The sequence below is a fragment of the Prunus persica genome, chromosome G2 (genome assembly GCF_000346465.2).
Source record: "Prunus persica cultivar Lovell chromosome G2, Prunus_persica_NCBIv2, whole genome shotgun sequence".
NCBI classification, from domain to species: domain Eukaryota; kingdom Viridiplantae; phylum Streptophyta; class Magnoliopsida; order Rosales; family Rosaceae; genus Prunus; species Prunus persica.
Window position 1 is genome coordinate 15,310,732 of NC_034010.1, and position 19,885 is coordinate 15,330,616.

Here is a 19,885-nt window from a genome sequence, read left to right on the forward strand (position 1 = left end):
TTAAAATGACGTCGTTTAAAGTAGAAACCATGTCGGATATTTTACTGCACGACGTAACATATGTATTCCACGACTCAACCACCGTCGTTAAAAATTAATACCCTAAACCCTTAAAACTAAATTATATAATTTAAAATTTTAAGTTTATAAAAGGGTTTATGGTTTTACAGCCTAATATATACCCTATACTACCCAAAAATTATACTTTAAAAATAAACCCCAATAAATAACAACCCTAATCTCTAAACCCTAGACTCTAAACCCTAAACCATAAAACTAGAAGTGATTTTATGACTCATCAAAACAATTTTATTTTGGATGGTCATTTTAAATTTTTGTTATTCAAAATGAATTTTTTCAAGGTTTAGGGGGAAGAAAATATATCAGTGACTTCATAGGAGTTGACTTTGCATTTTTCTGATTTATTTTGAATTTATTTTGAATATTTTGATATAAAAATAATAAAATATTCTTATCACAACAACAAACCACGTCGGTGTTAATAAATTGTAGACGTTGTAAATTGTAATAGACGACTAAGTTGTTAAAATGACGTCGTTTAAATGAGAAACCATAGCGGATATTTAACTATCCGACGTAAAATATATATTCCACGACTTAACCGCTGTCGTTACAAAGTACTACCCTGAACCCTTAAGAAATTGAAGACGTTGTAAACCATAAACGACTCAATTGTTCAAAGAACGTCGTCTAAATATCCTTTTACGTCGGATTTGTTTAAAACGAAACAACAAAAAACGACGGTTTTTGACTTTATTAGGTCGTTGGAAAAGTATTACACGTCGATTACGCAATTTGTATGTTTGTTTTTTTTTTAATTTAAGAAAACCTCAACAAATTTTTACATTATATATTATAGACAAAATTTGTACATTATACATAAATATCAAGTGTTCAATAATTCCCCTATTCCAGGTGAAGGCAAACAAACTCTGCCCATTCATTCCGGACTTCATCAATTGCTTCTTGGGGGTATGGCGCTTCCTGTTTTCCCTTGGCATACTGCATAAACAATGACTATTAGGGTTTATAAATAAAAAGAAATTCAATCACAGACGACGATATTTTTCATAACCGATGTAGTATATCTATTCAACGACGGTAATTTTACATGACCGTCGTTGATAATACAAAAAACGACGTAAAATGTATGAATGTAATTTCTTCTTACTTTCTTCTCAAACGCCAAGGAAGGATCCATGATGATGTCCCTCATGAAGCGCATCACATAATACCCGCATTCGACACTGCTGGGTTGCTTTGGTGTGCCTGACAGAGTTTTCCAGATTACTGCTTTACGGCCTGATCTGGCTATGTGAGAATTATATATTTTTATAGCACTGATCACGATGTTTTTGGCCTCTTCATCGACCACACGATTTCCGGACAGAGGATCCAGAAAATAGACGGTTTCCCTCTTTGCTCTCACAATCAGTAAGATCCAATGAAGGCTGCCCAAAATTAATATAAAAACGACGGTTATTTACAAAAACGACGTATTATAATATTTCACACGACGAAATAAAGTAGCAATCAACGACATTATATATTTATCACGACGATAAATGACTACCGACGTGGTTAGTAGTTTCAAACGACTCAATAAAATAAAACACCGACGTGGTTAGTTTATACGCTGTCATTTATTGAAAATCATAAAAACAAAATCCTGTTAAGGAGACTAACCCTGGATTGTAAGGCATCATGAAAATCTGTTCACCATCAGTCTTCTGAAGTCGAGCTGCTACCAATCGTGATCTGTCAGCTATTGTGCCAGAGTTGGCACTAACTGTAGCAGGGTCGATAAAGCCAACCATGCTGCACATATTTGCTTGTTTCAAAAGATCATGTAAGTACCTAAATATATAAAATAATATAAACAAGTCAGCACAAAAAAACACACGACGGTTATGTATAACAAAACGACGTGGTTAGTTAGTTAAGACGACGCAATAAATAAACCAACGACGTATTATTTTAGAATGACAAACCTCATATATACAGCAACCACAGTAGCTCCTATTTCTTCCATGCCTGCAAATTGTGTAATATCTTCAGGCAGGACGAAGGTATCGCGTTCTAGACCAAGCACCTCCTTATCAATTGTAAAGTGCAGGGTTTTATCCTGAGGCACGAGTGTCGTTTCCGCATAACGACAAAGGGATTTTAAAGAAGATGGCGCCTCCATATTTGAATAATCAACAACTTTAATAACCTGTTTAAAGAAATAAAAAAAATGACGTGATAATTCAATAAAAACGACGGTTTAAGGAATAAAACGTCGTCTGAAAAGAATTTAAACGACGGTGAAAAAACCGTCGTGGTGAACAATTTATTACGTCTTAAAAAAAAATTCCGCCGTCTAAGTTTTAAACAAACGACGGTTTAAAGAAAAATATCGACGTCTGGAATTTTAAAAAACAAATAAAAAAGGCAAAGTTATGTGAACATACCTGGTCGTCATGCTTTTCTTCATCTTCTTTCTTCTTTTCATCTTGTTTTTCTTCTTTCTTCTCTTCATCTTTTTTTTCTTCTTCCTTCTCTTCATCTTTTTTTTCTTCATTCTTCTCTTCATCTTGATTTCCTTCATTTTTCTGTTTTAAGTAATAAAGAATGTAGAGAAAGTAAAAAAATTAAATTCAAACGTCGTGGTAAGACAAAACACAAGATAGTATGTAAGAATTGTGGACGTCTTAAATTATTAAACGATGGTAAATAGTAAACGTCGTGGGATTTATATATTACGTCGGGAATGACTAACACCGTCGTCTAAAAACCACAAAGTTTTAAAAATAACGACGTTTAATGGCGTGTAAAACAAGTAAACTAAATACGACGTGGTATTGAAATACAAACGACGGTTTATTTTTAAAATCGTCGTGGTATGTATTTCAAATGACGGTTTTATTAATAATAACGACGTCTAATAGTTTTTAAAAAAAATAGAGAATTCAAAGTTCAGATATGTTACCTTTTCTTCCTGATGTTTCCCATTTTTGGCAGTATCATCCTCAAAATGTAGGGATCTCACATCACCTCCAGAGCAGCTTGCTTTGTCAGACATTGGATTTTTGGGACTTTGGCTAATTCTTGGTTTAAGCATGCTTGGATCAAAATTGGGAATTAATTGGGAAAGCTGACTCAGGAAATGCTCCCTCTCAGCCTCTACCAATTGTTTGGTTCTAGCCTCCATCCTTAAAGCCTCTTCCCTTGCCTTAGCTTCCATCTTTTTATTCTCTTCTTGAAGGAGAACTCTTAAACTGTCCTTTAAACGGTCGTCAAAGCTCATCCTCTGTGGTTTGGGTAAATTGAAATATTGCCTTGGGGAAATCCCAGCACCTACACCTCTCACTCTGCCTGGATGCTCGGGGCCCAAAGCCATGGTCAGCACATCATTGCTGCCAGATACACTGACTTTGCCTTCTGAGACTTGTTTTTGCAATTCATCCTAAAACAAAGATATATAAAAAAGTAAGAACAAAAAACACACGACGGTTATTTATACACAAACGACGTATTATATAATTTCAGACGACGCAATAACATATAAATCGACGTTATTATAATTTATCACGACGGTAGTTATACCGACGTGGTTAGTTTTTTAAAACGACGAAATGAATAAACCACCGACGTCTTATGCTTTATTTACAGATAACAGAGGGATGATTCAATATTCACACCTTTAACGACCTTGTTTAAAACATTTCGACGTAGTAATTTAATACAAACGACGCGAAAATGAACCACTGACATCTTATGCTATAATTACAGAAAACAGAGTAGTGATTCCTGATTTAGACCTTTAACGACGTTTTTTAAAAAATTTCGACGTGGTAATATCATTCACATGACGCAAAATATAACATAAGACGTAATAAGAATTATTCACAGTTTAATAAAAATTTAAAACAGAGTGAGTAGGCTTACAATTAATTTTGCTTTCTCTGCCACCTTTGGATCCGGGATGTTACCATGTTTGTCCTGTCTAGCTCTCTTCCATAAGGTAGATCGATCAATTTCTACCCCAGGCATGGTTTCCTCCAATTGATCCTCCAAACCAGCATATCCTTTTCGAGACAATCGATGATTGTACTCAAGTTTCTCCCTAATCTGTGCATGTTAAGAATGCACAGACTCAAAATCTTTGGATAACCTTGAAGCTACAAAGGCATCCCATTGTGCTTTCTCTATGAATTTATATGTTTCAGGGGGTTGGCTTAATCTCTCCCTGTCATTGGTGTATGGAAGGATATAATGCCTCGTTAGTGTAGACTTGAAATCCTTCCATTTCTTGGCAGCAGAAGCTAACACAGACTTCTTGCCCCCTTGACCTACCACAAAAGCAATGTCAACTGCTTCCCAAATCTGCTCCTTTATACCCTTGGGGATTTGAGCCCATTTCATGTTCACAAGTGGAACTCTGGAGCGTGCCAACACACCAATGTAGGACTGCATCTCACTATGTGCTTGGCCAATTCCTTTCCCCCTTTTATTGTACTCAACAATTGGACTGAGTTTCTGAAGTTCTCTTCACAACACGAGGCATTGTGCTCATACCTCGACCAGACTTTGAATCATCAGAGATTGTTGTCGTGCTGGTTGGTTCTGTCTCAGCAGATGATGAAGCAAACTTCATCTTCTTCGAAGACTTCATCTTCTTCGAAGACTTCTCTTGAGGAGTTACCATTCCAAGCTCCTTACCTACATTTTTCTTGGAGCCAGAGTCCTTACTTTGGTCTTGATAAACCATTTTTACAGACAAAACTGCAAGTGAAAATATTTCAGGGAAAGATTAAGAACACAAACGACGGTTATTAATAAAATACGACGTATGATATGATTTTAAACGACGCAATGAAATAATCTCAGACATAATAAATGTTTAAAACCAAGGTAATTAAACAACGACGAAATAATATAAAATAAGACGTAATAATAACTTATTACGTCGATATTTACCGGACGACGTGATAATTAACTATAAACGACGAAATATTTATATAACGTCGTGGTATTGATGTTCACACGACGTCAATAGTAATATACCGTCGTCTCTATAAGGATCCAAAACCCTTCTCTCTTTCTCTGTGAATGTTTGATTGCAGATTTGATTTTTCTGAACCACGGTTTTTGTTTTCTAATTTGATAAAATACAAGGCCAAGAAAGAAAGTTTTGGAATCTTATATAGACGACGGTATTTTAATATGACGTCGTGGTATTAACATTCACACGACGTAAAACAATAAGATACTGTCGTCTATATTAGATACCAACCCTACTTTCTTTTTCTTTATATTTTATCAAATTAGGGAAAAACAAAAACCATTGTTCAGAGAAATCAAACCTGCAATTAAACAAGCACATAAAAAAAAGACTATAATTTTAAAAATAACTTTGTCAATTTTCAGACGACGCTAGAACGACTGATGAACTGTCGTGGTCTACATATTTAACCACGTAAATAAGAAGCTACCGTCGTCTTATTTAGTTGAGGTAGTTGTCTTCAAAGTTGGAAACTTTCCCTCTTTGTCTGTATATTTTATCAAGGTAAAAAGATTTTTCAAACAAAAAACGTATGAGCATGCAAAACAGCAACCAAAATAGTGAAAATGAAAGCTTACCTTTTGCGTGCAATGAAAGCAAGAGGAAGACGATGTTTAAGTTCAGAGACGACGAAGAAGACGAGAGGAAGACGATGAGATACTCTGACAGTGCTCTGACAAGGAAAAAAGACAAAGTTTTCTCTGGGAGATTGAAATTTTTAATCGGGTTTGGAAACAGTGCATGTGTAAGTCAGGTAGACGAAAAGTTGCTTACATATAAAACCATTTCAAAAAAATAATACGGCGATTACATATAACTACGACGTATAAATTACAAAATACGACGGTACATTTAACTTCGGACGTGGTAAATAAATACGACAGTAGAGTTGTAGGTACCGTCGTAGTAAACTCAAAAATTAAAGTACATAAGTAATAACTCGCGTCATGGTAGATTATTTAACACGTCGTTTTTATTAATGTACCGACGTGGATTTCTGTAATATACGTCGGTCATACCGACGTTGATTTTACAATTTAAACGAAAGTTTTTTTTCTAAGGACCGCCGTTGGTTTTAAAAATTTATTCTATAAATTTGTCGCTTTCATTCATTTTCGGTTTACATTTAGGATTCCAAGTTCTTCCTCTCTCAGAGACACTGTCTCTCACATCTCAAAGACAATAATTTGGATGTCTTTCTCAAAGAGAAATTGAGCTTACTCGTATCAAATCTATGTCCACAAGAAGAAGCTTGTCAACTAGCCTTCTCACTTCCTTGATCAAGCCTGATAGGACACTTAGTGCTTCTGAATACTCCTTGCTTTCCATCAAAAGAGATGCAAGCCTGGCCTCCACTCGCTGTCGAAGGAAAGTTCGCTTCTCAGGGAAATTTGAAGATCAGATGTGCTTGATCCTCTGCTTGATTTTCTTGGCTAAGAAGATCCGTCAGATTTGTCATAGCCTCTTCCTTTATCCGTAGAGCTTCATAAGAAGAAGATGGGTTTCAAGAATGCGATAAAGAATAGAAATGGCTTCAGATGGCCTCTAAAGCATGAGCAATGGAATCAGTAGTTGCTGGGAGATATGATGAAGACATTGTCAATGCTTTGAACTATACAAGTCCTGCAGAAAGATAAATTTAAAGGACCAAACTATTAAAGAAACTGAAACAATGGCGGTTTTCTATTCTACCGTCGTCTTTTCTCGTCATCTATATTAAGGTAAGATGGCGGTAGATTTATAATTACCGACGTAGATTATTTTGTTAAACGTCGTTAAGTGTAATACAACCGACGTGGATTTTATTTTTAAATTATAAATAGAGTTTATTTTTCCGAATTTTTTCAGTTTTAGTTTTCAATTACAAAGCGTGATAAAAGATTTTTCTTTCCCGAGAAAATTTAAAATGAGGGAAATTAATGTTCTAGAATTTGTAAACTAACACGACGCAATATTACTAACCCGAGGAAATTATAAATAGATTTTGCTTTCCCGAAGAAATTTTAAATTAATTCAGTTTGAAACAACGACGGTTTTTTGTTATGCCGTCGTTTTTAACTAACACGACGCAATATTTATTTTGCGACGTGGAATCTTTTCATTTAACGTCGTTAGGTTTAATATAACCGACGTGGATTTGAATTTTTAAATTATGAATAGAATTTTTTTTCCCGTGACCTTTCAGTTTATTTTTCAATTACACTGCGTTATAAATAGAGTTTTTTTTCCGGAGGAAATTTAAAATGAAGGAAATTAATGTTCTGAAATATGTAAAGTTTCTTTTTTGGATGACAGATTTAAATAAAATAAGAATATAAAAACAACGACTGTTTTTGTATTACTGTCGTCGTTTTTCGTCGTCTTAAGTAAGACTAAGACGACGTAATATATTTGTTGAGCGACGTTGATTTATTTTTTAAACGTCGTTAGGTATAATATAACCGTCGTTGAAAATTGTCTCTCTGATTGCAAATTTGCAACGACGTTAGGTATAATATTTGTAGATACACAAACGCACACACATCATCAACTTCCAAAAAATTGTCTCTCTGATTGCAAATCTGTGTCATCTGTTAATATTATGTCCTTGGGATCTCAGAAAAATCTGATTATGTCGGCGGTTTTCTATATAAACCGTCGTGGTTATTTCAATTCTTGTCATGAAGTAGATCTACCGACGTAGGATAAGAAAATCAAAGAAAAAAATTGTTAACAAAAATTCTTATTAAGACGACGGTTTAAATTAAAGGTACGACGTATAAAATGAATAAATACGACGTTAAATTTTATAGTACGATTTAAAGATAACGTCGTAGAACTATACGAGAATGACGTCGATATATTTATATTTTTCGTCGTTCTACATTAATTTAATACGGCGATATTTTGTATTTTAAAGCCGTGGATTTGTTTGTAATTATACGGCGTCTTATACGAAAACCTCGTCGTGTTATTTTATGAGTAAAAACGGCGGCTTTTATTGAAATCGTCGTCTTTACTTTCTACGTCGGTCGATTCATAACTTCTGCCGTTCTTTGTTGGCTTTGATTTTACACTGCGGAAATCTGTTTCAAATAGACGTCGGTTGTTTAATTAGGTACGTCGTTGTTTTTGAACAGCCATTTGAATCTCCATTTTTTAGTTGTCTAAGGTGGTATTACACGACGGTGTTTTTAGAACCGTCGTCTTTTTAAAAACCACGACGATTTTCACTTAGACCGTCGTTGTTTTCTGGTCGTCTTTTTCACTTTTTGTAGTAGTGCTCTTTTTCTTCAGGTCATTTCTCATGAATTTGAGCCTAGTATTTATAGGCCAAGAATTGGGTCTTGGTTTGGAATCCCCAATCTGAATCCCTTGATTTGTGAGATTGATTTCTAATTTGATTCAATTTCAGCTAATTGATTTAATTTATCTCTTAACTAAGTCAAAAATCTTCATTTAGGGAAATTAACTCATAATTTAGGAAGATGACCAAATAAGGATAATTTATTCCTTTTTGGCACATGATTTCATTTGATTGATGAAGCTCTTAGATGTTGACATGTGTCAGCTCCAGTAAACACCTTTGTCTGCGTGAGTCATGTGCCACCACAAGAGAAGCCATGATGACCACCGTGGCACTTGCCACGAGAACCACCGCGCGGATGGGAGGATCCTTGGTGAGAGGTGGATGAGCCTGGCTGAGATGAAGGGTGAGTGGTGATGAGGGCTGTGGTATTGTCTGCGGAGGCCGAGGAGCGAGAAGTTTGGTTCTCAAAGAATAGCAGACGAGAGCGGAGGTCTATGAAGCTTGGCAGAGTGGGTTGATTCAGGATGGTGGTAAAATGATCCCCGCCTTGAGTAGTAGCTAGGTTAGGAAGGGTGAATGGCGGTGTGGAGTTTTTCCGTCGCCGGAAATGACTCTACATTCCCACGCGGGAATTGAATATTATGGTTTATTGTGAGAAGTTATATGATTACACTATGTTAAGTACCATCCCCCGGTTACTAGGCTTCCCACATGTGGCGTTGGAAATTTTTCGGCATGTAGGAAGAATATATGATTATCTGGTCTCACACGTGGCGTTGGAAATTTTCCGGCATGTGATGATGTAGTCTGCGCGTGTAGGACTTAGTATTTGAGCCATAGGTGTCGTTGGATATTTTCCGGCTTGTGCGCTATAGAGTTTCGTCCCCCGGTTGGACCGCTCATCTCTAGACGCAGGATAGAAACTGGAAATCCTGCGGGCTAGCCAAACAATCCCCTGGTTGGATTGTTTCTCCGGTACCTAAGTAGTGTGATAAATGCTTCGTATATATGTGTGTGTATATATATATAGGCATAAATCAGTTTTAAAGTATATATAGTGGTTTGGAAGAATCAGTATAAATTATTGTGAATAAAGTTTAGAGATAGAGTGGTTGGTTTAAAAGGGTTTCGGCAGATAAATATTTTGTATATATGTATATATATGTGTCGGTATAAATCATTTTTAAAGTATATATAGTGGTTTGGAAGAATCAGTATAAATTATTGTGAATAAAGTTTACTGATAGAGTGGTTGGTTTAAAAGGGTTTCGGCGGATAATGTTTTTGATCATTAAGTAAAAGTTAGTGAATCTGCATGTTTTGAGCATTTTTTTTACACGGTGGGGTTATTATGTTGTTTCGAAATTTTAATGCAAACTTTGTTTTTGTTCACTCACATGTTTTCTATTTTGCGCCCCCCAGACAGTAGTCGCTCAAGGGAGAGTTGCAAGCCGAGTCCGAGGCCCTGAATCGTGAACATCAGTAGAATAGGTTTCGAGTATTTTCTTTCTATTCAACTGGCTGTTCTTGTAAACTAAATTCGTTAGATGCTAAATTCAACTGGCTGTTCTTGTAAACTAAATTCGTTAGATGCTTTGTTATCGCCCATGTTAGGTTATACTTGTGAGGCTAGAGGCCATTCAGTTTATATTGTTGAATGTTGAATGCATGCTGCTAGTTGGGACTATATTGTGTTTGTTATACAGGTTGAAATTTTTGGAATTGTCCAAGTACAGAGGAGACTCTGCAGAAATTTCGGCAGAAGTCTCAATATTAGAATGTGGGCCCGGCATCGGTATGATGTCAGAAATAAGACGGGATTCATCCCTGTTTTCGAGGAATTCGGGGCCCGTCCTGTCATCCAGTGCCCACCTTTGTCTGCGTGAGTCATGTGCCACCACGAGAGAAGCCATGATGACCACTGTGGCACCCGCCACGAGAACCACCGTGCGAATGGGAGGATCCTTGGCGAGAGGTGGATGAGCCTGGCTGAGATGGAGGGTGAGTGGTGATGAGGGATGTGGTATGGTCCGCGGAGGCCGAGGAGCGAGAGGTCTGGTTCTCAAAGACCAGCAGACGAGAGCGGAGGTCTGTGAAGCTTGAGAGAGTGGGTTGATTTAGGATGGTGGTGATAAGCGTGGAGAAGTCAGAACTAAGGCTTTTGGATGGAGAAGAGGGCATCGACAATATGATTGAGATACTCATCTATGGTTTGAGATCCTTTTGTCATGTCATGAAGTTGGAATCGAAGGCTGGATGCACTTGCAAGATTGCGTTGGGCATAATGGTTCTGTAAGCACTCCCAAATTGATTGGGCAGATTCATGACCCACGGTTAAGGAGAGAACAGCAGGAGATAGAGTTGTGGTGATGTAGCTGACGACAAGTTGGTCATGTTGGCACCAAGAGAGAAAATCAGGGTTAGATTTGGTAACAGTAGTGGTTGAGGAGGGAGTGTCGGGGCAGCAGAGGGAGTAGTGGTAGTTAAGGTGATAAATTCATATGGTGAAGGATTTTATCCATCGACAAGCTTCCAGAGGTCATGACCCATAAGGAACGACTTGATTTGGCGGAGCCAGAAAAGATAATTGGAGGCGTCAAGTTTGAGGAAGTGTGAGGTGTTAGGGCCGGGAAGAGAGGAGGCCATGAGGATCAGAAAGAAAGATAGGGTGAGACTTCAAGGAAAGAATTGAAAGGCTGATACCACGTAAAGGAGAATTTCCCGATGAATATTTCATTAGCATTGATATAGATTATATACACACTTTAGTAGAGATACAAAAGGTAAGAAATATGAAATACAATCAATTATAATTAATCAGTAATTAGAATCAGTGACAGCTATTATCTAATCAAGGCAATGAAGGAGAAGATCTTGTAGGGGAGGAGAGCTGACCGGGCTTGATTGCTGCACTAACACATATATATGGTAATTCTGCAGAAATATGCTGTTTTGAAATCCTATGATAACAAGGCTCTGAGTTATAAATCGGATGTGAGACAGGACAACAGGAAGGAGAGGTACTTTTAGTGTTCTCTCAGGCCCACGTTATATCCAGAAAATCGAACTCATTTCTTCGTGAAATTTTTTATGGATTCTTCTATTATTATAAATGGAATCTACGAAAGGATTTATGGACTGTTACAAATTAGTACAATGTGCAAAACAGAGGACTCTAAGAAGTGTCATTATAGAACAGAGTGGAAGATGGGGTTTAAATTCTTGGGTCAAATTTTAAAATTGAAGAATTAGATATTGAAGATGAACGCTTGGTTGTTGATCTTTCGGACGATTGTGATAGCTTTGATGTGGGCCTCTACAGAGTTCAGCTGATTGGAATATGGTTGATAAGGGTTTACAATAGTTTCCTGCAATAGAGGACCGAACCAAATGCGAACAACCATCTGCGATTTGGTTGCAATTTCCAGACACTTGAATGTCATTCTTCTTGTTCCATAGCTAAAATTTCTTCCTGGGTGACAAGGGTGGAGGTGGTGGGATGAGGTCTCCTAGGCAGACACACCATTTATCAAGGCAAATGCAGTTGCATCTCTCTTTTTTTTGGGTCAAGAATGCAGTTGCCTTGCTCCGGCTCCCTTGTGAGGATCTGCATTGAAGCAATTTGTTTTCCTCAATAAAATTTATAAAATTTCATTCTACTAGTAAAATTAATAGGCCATTCCAATTGTTCTTATTAGATGACAAATTTGTTTCATATTACATACGTCGTGTTTGTGTTATGTTGTGCCCTTTTTTATCTTCTTTGGGTCACCAAACTGATGCTAGCTAACTCATTTACAGTTCATTGGAATGATGAAAAAAACAAAAAAGAAATAGAGAAATATAGAAATATAGAATTGCAAGATGCAAACACCAGAACGGCAAGAACTGTACATGAGGGTACCATGCTAACTAAAAAAAAAAAAAAAAAAAATCATTCCCAAGAGCTGTACATGAGGTAGCTTGCCAGCTAGCAAACATGGGACGAGAATGATTGCAATTCAATATTGTCCTGGTGAACGTTTACTCTTTGTTTTCACACACATTAATACTTCCTCGTCTATTTTATCCAATCTTGTTTCGACCCAAAAAAAAAAAATTTATCCAATCTTGTACTGGTTCCGTTTTCTTTTGTTTTACAGAAAGAGTTCAATTACAAACAGAAATCACACGGGCACACAAGTTCGAAAATATTAAAAATAAAATGGAAGGGGAACAATTCAAAGGCAACTCATGCAAGGGCGGAAGGAGGAATTTTGCAATAGGTGGGTTAGCTAAAGTTATTAGCTTAAAATTTAATAATCATATTTTTTTGTACTTACAGTTTCTATATTATTTCTAGAAATAAACAATATACATTAAATTATATAAACCATGCTAATTCATAGCTCTATTATTAAAATGAAAGTCTGTTCAACAATATAATTGAAATTGTACAAATTAATGTGTATTTTAATTGATGCCCAACAATTAAATTCATAAAGAATTAGACTTTTTTGAAAGCCACGTCCTCAAAGAGGGAGCGTACCAAGATAATATCATGCACAAGCAGTTTAATACTCTGAGGGATGGAAGCTGCCGGATTGACACCGTGGATAATAAGCATAGAATCACCTTCAATCATCTTTTTACTCCACCCATTGTGAACATGATAAGCCAAACCATCTCGCAAAGCAAGGCATTCAGCCACAACGATAGCAAAGCAAGGCATCTATAATTCTTTTCTTTAACCTTAAAAATATGAGATGCCGTGATGTCGGTGTGAGCTTACTTTATTCTATCAACTTAAAAATGAGATGCCTTGATGTCATGAGATCATGACGTCACGAGGCCATGGTCATTTTTCTGATAAATAACATATCAAAGACACAGAATGTATCTTGCTGCACACAGAATTGAGGAATTAAAGTGAGAGAAAGAAGAGAGAAAATGCCAACTCTACCAAGGTTTGTGGTGGTGACATCAAACACAAACGGGAAATACTTGCGGTACATAGATGAAGACATCAAGAACGATGTGCCAGCAGGGTATCTCAAGTTCTCTGGACAAGAGGCAGGTAGCCAATACGCGAAGTTTGAAGTGGAGATGGCAAAGAGTAGGTGCAATGAGGGGCTTGTCCACATCAAGTGTTGTTACAACAACAAATACTGGGTAAGGCGTCGGCCTGATAGCTACTTGATCGCTGCTGTGGCTGATGAACCAGTGGAAGACAAATCTAAGTACTCGTGTACCTTGTTCGAGCCGGTGTACATAAACGATGATTTCCTAGTCGGCGATGATAAAAGCACAAACCATATACTGGTGCTCCGATTCCGCCATACCGGACGTGGAGAGTACCTAACCATTTATAAGGCCAATGACAGGCCAGCGCTAAGTGGAGGCTTGCTCTCAGGAGATAGAGTCCCTAACCCCAAGTTGTTCGATGTGTTCACTGTCACCGATTGGGAATCGCTGTTCATGATGCTTCCCAAATATGTGGCGTTCAAGGGCCATGATGGTAACTTGCTCGGCACCTGCTTGAACGAGGTCTTTGCCAGCGCCGATGGAGGCCTCTCCTATTCCTCGGGCATATTGTGGAGGCTGACCAAGGGCGATTGGATCTGCCTTGACGCAGATAACTCAACCAGCCTCAAGAGATTTCCCGTCACTGAAAAAATTACAAGCGACGACTCAGAAGCCAACAACGAGGAGGTGAAAGAGCTTGGAGTTTCAAAGGAGATCTATAACGTCACTTTCCGCCTCGGGGACGCCATGATCTACAACAAGAAGGTTGTCGAAATTGTCATGGGAGAGGCGGTTAACCGTACCCAAGAAACTCAAACTGTCGAGCTGAAGCTCTCGTATAAAAAAACTAGGAGCGGAAGCTTGAAGTCCAGCGTGTTCAAGTTGGGCGTCCAAAGCAGCATCGACGGTGAGGTTCCAATCATCGCAGACAACGGAAAGATCGAGGTTGATGAGTTTGCAGAATCAGTGGAGAGGCGAAAAACCGGGACAGCCACAACATTCACATGTAATGTAAACGAGGCTGCTGTTTATAAGGTTGTGCTGCCGGCAATGGCTATGGTGAAGGTGAGGCTTCTAGCGACCAAGGCTTCTTACGATGTTCCCTTCTCCTATACGGAGCGCGAAACTCTTGCTGACGGGAAAATAATTACCAACGACATGGATGATGGGGTTTACTGTGGCACCAATACCTTCAACTTCAAGTTCGAGACCACAGAAAAAGATTTAACATTTCACCAGTCAGCCAATACATTGTAATTCCCGCAGACTACCCTCACATACAGCTATAGAATATGGATTGTCGAATGTCTTCAAAAACCTGTTGTGAGCTTAATAAAACTTTTTTCTTCTTCTTCTTCTTCCTCGAATTTGACTGTTCTCGAATTAAATTAACAAGAAAAAAAAATCATAAATTAAAAGAAGTTTTCAATGGGATTACTTGTACATTGCTTGGATTTATTTCAAGCTCAATAAATCAAAGGGCAACTGGTCAAAAAATGTTTTCTATTTGGACTGTCTTAATTAAAGGCAACTTTCCATCGGCCAACAATCATTGTTCTTTTAGACTAGGTGCAAACGACACCATTTCCATGCTCAGGCCCAACACCTTTGGACTCCATCAAGGACAAATAAGGAAAGACATGGCTGGGAGAAGCCTTTTGCCGTCATCCCCATCCGTCAGTATCAATGTAGGCTTCTTGCCTTTCATGGAGGATATGAATGTCTCCAATAACTACTTTTATGTTCTAAAGGTCTCATCAAGCAATAGACACAACCAACACTCGTCCGGTGGTTGTTTGAACCTACAAATAGCTCTAGAGGCTTGTCATATATATTGGTTTTGTATGTGTTGTCGAATATGAGGACGTCTCTGGTGGCAAAATAATCCAAAAATGAAGTAGAGTCTCTCCAAAACAAGTTAACAAGCCTATTCTCCTCATCTAGACCGAACTTACAAATAAAAATTCAAAATCTACTGACGCTTTCGCTTTCATGTAGACAAGTGTAGCTTTAGTGTCGCCGTCTAACAATATTTTACTACGTGATGCATCCAACTACTTCATTGCGGATCCAAGTCCTCAGCTCATGCATTAATGAAGGCTTAAATCCTACACCATATGCAGCAATCCCTTCCACCATAGGTAGCCAAAATGGATCATTTACAATATTAAATGGGAGTGCTCTAGAGAAGAAAAAACGACCAATCTTTCGACAAGCTTCCTTTCTTTCTTCTTGTTTGTATGTTGAATTTAATGTACTTTGCCGAGCTTCTGAAGTGACAAATCTATCCATTGGTCCTTTTGATTTAGATTGTGCTCTAAGAGCCTCATCAACTGCAACACTCCTAGTACCGGGGATTCCATATTCTTTATCAAATGAAGTTTCCATACTCTAAGCCCCTCCTCGTGGACCATCCCCAATTTTTCTAAGCATTTCATTTTTCTTTCTTTTTTAAAGCTGAAATTTTTTCAAAGTTGCGGCACATTCTTTTTTCACATGCTCATGAACTTTCTTACATGGTTGCATACCATGATGAGTTTGACCCAAACGATGCTTAAGTCTAAAAATTTCTCCACTGCATCTTTGATCACAAAATGTGCATCTCAGGTTTTTTTTCCCCCCTCTATTTCTTTTGCATACTTCCATGCAGGATCTTTTCGATTCATAACTATAAAACAACATCATTCATATTTCTAAGATACAAGTATGATGTATGTACGTCAAATTTCTACTATATCACATAAACGAATAAGATAACTAATATATTCATAAAAAAATTGAAAAAAAAATACAGAACTTCAAATTACAGTTGCGAAGAATTGGAGAGAAAAATAAAATGGCTTACTTGCAATCGAAGGATGAAGAGAATTATTGAAATTGATGGAGATTATCTGGTAATGGTAGAAATTAGGGTTGTACTATACAATATGTGTATATATATATATACTAGCTCCGTGAGCACACGCATGTGCCAATTGAGTTTTTTTTTTAATTTTTTTAATTTTTAAAATTTTTTTAATATATAAAAATATGAATTTATCATATTATCCTTATTTAATTAATATTTTTAATTTTTAATTTTTGAATTAACCAAGGGCATTTTCTGGTATTTTGAATGTTTCATCATTATCTATCTTTTGCTTTATATATATAGATAAGTCCATATGTTAATATATTAATTTAGAAAAGAAAAAAAAAAGGTAAGTAGAATAAAGCTTCTTGCCTTAAGTTTATTACAATAAAAGTAAGGAAAAAAAACACAGAAACTTGCCCTTTTAAAAAAAATATATATATATATATATATTAAAACACTGCAATCAAAACGACGTCGTTTCATAAAAATAAACCTAAAAACCAAGCATGCGAGTTGTCTTCTTGGCATAGTCGCAGCCAATTTGCAGACTCGCAAAATTTCTTCTGGTTCAGAAGTGTCCAAATTTGGGTCGCCTTGCTCCACCTCGCTCTCCTGGGTCGTGGACACTGATTTGAATGATGAATTTATTTCATCCCCTCAATTACAAAATATATTAGTATATTACATTTTGAAATTGCAATATGCATATTAAATACTCCTATAAATTGGTTTTTGAAAATGCTCGATATATAGTGTTATTCTCTATGGCAGGTACAAAAAGAGAAATCAAAATTCAGGCATGCCTACGGTACAGCTTTTGTTTTTTAAAAAAGTCAAGCAAAACGCCAGGTCCCACTTGCTCCATTCCTTGACAATAAAACATTATTATATTAATTAGTCCCTCCCCGTGGGCCGACCCAAAAATCAGATTTCCCTTTGTTTCAATTTTGACTAGCTCTCTGTCAGCCATATCCACCCACATATTTCTAACGGAAGCCTCTCTCTCTCTCTCTCTCTTTTTCAATCTATTCAAACAAGATGTGAATCCTATCCTATCTTATAAATTTGAATTCATATCCAATCTATAACTGTCTAATAAATCAATTTAGGGTTTAAAGAGAGGCTTGAGATGTTTCAATTTATGAATCAATGAACTGATAGAGTCAAATGAGTTACAGAAAGATGGCAAGGAGACAAAGCAAACATGTATCATTATGGTAAAGAAACCTCCCCCGTTCCTGAATTAATTATGTCAAATTAATCTTCTCTTGGATATTACTTTTCACTCTCTTTGCTTCCTCTTGGCATTACTCCATTTTAGCTTCTCTAAGTCTACATGCCCACCAGATTTGCAGCCCAATGTACTTGGTACGCCTTTCATGGCGGAGAAAGTAAGAAAGATATCTTCTTTAAAAGGAATCCTCTACTTTGTTTTTTTTCTCTTCTCTGGTAATAATAATTCAATTTGCAATTATCTTTTGTGCAGGAGCTTCTGGCTGCAAAATCAGCCAAATTTGCTGCCTTACTCGAAGATAATTCCAAGGAAGATCTTTCTCATTTCCTCAGAAATATGCCTGCTGACCCCGAAACTCTTGAGCTTGTTGCCAGATTCTACCATGGCTTTCAACTTCAAATTTCTACTGAGAAAGTTGTCCCCCTCATTTGTGTTGCTCACTACTTGGAGATGACAGAAAATCACAGCAAAAACAATCTTTTGGGCCAGGCTCTTTCTTTTTTTCAAGAAACAATACTCCCCAGCTGGAATGAAACTGTCAAGGCTTTCCGAACCACAGAAAAGTTCCTTCGACACTCCTTGAAGCTTGGATTGGTTGAGGCCTGCATGAAATCTATCATTACAAAGGCACTAGCTAATCCCAGCCTTCTTGGAGAACCAATCAAGAATTCCACCAAGTATGTGGATGATAGTGAGGAGGAGGACGAAGGCTATAAGCCGAGTGCAAGGAGAAGACTCTTTGACCTTGATTTTAAATCGGAGGATCTGACAACACTGTCCCTCGAACTCTATGAGCCAGTCATCCATGAAATGAATAAGCATGGAGTTCCATCACCGTACGTGGCTGCATCCCTTTGTAACTATACAAAGAAATGGGTTTTATCTGGCAGTGGAGAGGCAGTCAAGAGTAACTACAAAAAGGAAATCCTTGAAGCTGTGGAGAGGCATTTGCCTCCTGAGAAAGGACTTGTTCCATGCACCTTATTGTTCGAAATCCTCCGGTTTGCTAATGTTTTGGAAGTTAGCTCTGAATGTAGAAATGGGATTGAGATTAGAATCGGAAAACAACTGGACCAGGCAGCAGTCAAAGACCTCTTAATCCCTTCTCAAGGCTATTCCAAGGAAATGCAATATGATATTGTATGCGTGAGGAGGATATTGAAAGTTTTCTATGGCAGTTACACTTCGTCGGACATATCTGGGCTAATTGCAGTGGCAGAACTCATTGAGGATTTCTTGGCCGAAGTTGCAAGTGACATAGATTTGAACATAGATACATTTGTTGACTTAGCAGAGATGTCACTTGCAGCATCATTGGGAACACAAAGAACCTTGGATGGAATATACAGGGCAGTTGATATCTACTTAGATAAGCATAGGCACTTGACAGAGTCAGAGCGAGAGGAAGTGTGTCGAGTTTTGGATTTTCAGAAAGTGTCCCCTGAAGCTTATGAGCATGCTGCTAAAAATGAAAAGTTGCCTTTAAGGGTGGTGGTGCAAGTGTTGTTTGCAGGGCAGTTGCAGCTGCGAGACAGGATCCTGAAGGAGGTGCAGGATTCTGATGACAAATCAACAAAGGAGGAAGCGGAGGAGAATGAAGAAAAGTTGGACTTTGGTGAAGAAGAAATGAGATCAGAGATGGAGAAAATGAGCATGAAGGTGATGGAGCTTGAGAGAGAGTGCAATATGATGAGAAAAGAGATTGACAATGGCGGCAGCCCTAAGGTGAGGAAAGAGAAAACTAGCTTGTGGAGAGAAATGAAGAGGAAGTTTGGGTGCGTCAACAGTGTGCACGATTCTAACTGCCAATTGAAGAAGAAGAAGAAGAAGAAGATGCATCCAAAACAAGGAGTCTGACATGTAGATTCTTCTTCCATCAAAGATTTCTTTTGCAAATATCTAGTTATTCATTGATTTATTTTTTTTTCAGCTTCAATCATTGACTTTCTGAATAATCATTTTTCAGCTTGGTTGCCAAGTAGATTGCTCTTCATAACTAGTACTTTGTACCAAATTTTAACTCAAGAAGGACTCATGAAATGACCAACCAATTCTCTTATTGTTAAATTATGCTAGAAAAAGTAGAAGTAATTATCGTTCTCTAATAGCAGTTTAATTTATCAGTCTGGATTTCATGGCCATAGATGCATAATGAGAATCAAGAAGCTTAGTTTGAACTTCATTATGGAAAGAAGTTTACGTTCTCAAAAGAAATTGGACAATATGCAAAGAAGCTTAAGAAAACCAAATTACAACAAAGAAAATTTTTCCTCTAAGTTAGTTCCCTTTCTAGCATCATACTACATGCATATATAACTCTTGCAAAATACTTTACATGGGTCCAAATTACCTCTACAATCAATTCTGCCCCCTTTTCTTCTTCAGATATCATTAGCCTGATCACACCAAGAACACACTCCAAACTCTCCTCCCCAT

At 37.4% G+C, this 19,885-nt stretch overlaps 2 protein-coding genes across 4 annotated transcripts; both read left to right on the plus strand.

Moving 5' to 3' along the window:
- Window positions 13,287-14,618, plus strand: LOC109947365. Its single transcript, XM_020557313.1, has one exon. The coding sequence runs from the start codon at window positions 13,287-13,289 to the stop codon at window positions 14,616-14,618; it is 1,332 nt and encodes a 443-aa protein (XP_020412902.1).
- LOC18785633 (BTB/POZ domain-containing protein At5g17580) lies at window positions 17,216-19,489 on the plus strand. Of its 3 annotated transcripts, none has more exons than XM_007220826.2 (3): window positions 17,216-17,432; window positions 17,537-17,606; window positions 17,702-19,489. In XM_007220826.2, the coding sequence occupies exons 1-3, from the start codon at window positions 17,383-17,385 to the stop codon at window positions 19,304-19,306; spliced, it is 1,725 nt and encodes a 574-aa protein (XP_007220888.2). In that variant the 5' UTR covers window positions 17,216-17,382; the 3' UTR covers window positions 19,307-19,489. The 3 variants fall into 3 exon arrangements, with proteins under 3 accessions (XP_007220888.2, XP_020412133.1, XP_020412135.1); XM_020556544.1 differs by having other exon boundaries at window positions 17,563-17,606; XM_020556546.1 differs by lacking the exon at window positions 17,537-17,606.

What these genes read in the sequence shown, in the direction of transcription:
- LOC109947365 (XM_020557313.1), top strand. Translation starts at nt 13,287, where the DNA reads ATGCCAACTCTACCAAGGTTTGTGGTGGTGACATCAAACACAAACGGG.
- LOC18785633 (XM_007220826.2), top strand. Translation starts at nt 17,383, where the DNA reads ATGAGTTACAGAAAGATGGCAAGGAGACAAAGCAAACATGTATCATTA. An exon ending in AGCAAACATGTATCATTATG is followed by an intron (nt 17,433 to 17,536) that starts GTAAAGAAACCT and finishes ACTCCATTTTAG; the next exon opens with CTTCTCTAAGTCTACATGCC. An exon ending in CGCCTTTCATGGCGGAGAAA is followed by an intron (nt 17,607 to 17,701) that starts GTAAGAAAGATA and finishes TCTTTTGTGCAG; the next exon opens with GAGCTTCTGGCTGCAAAATC.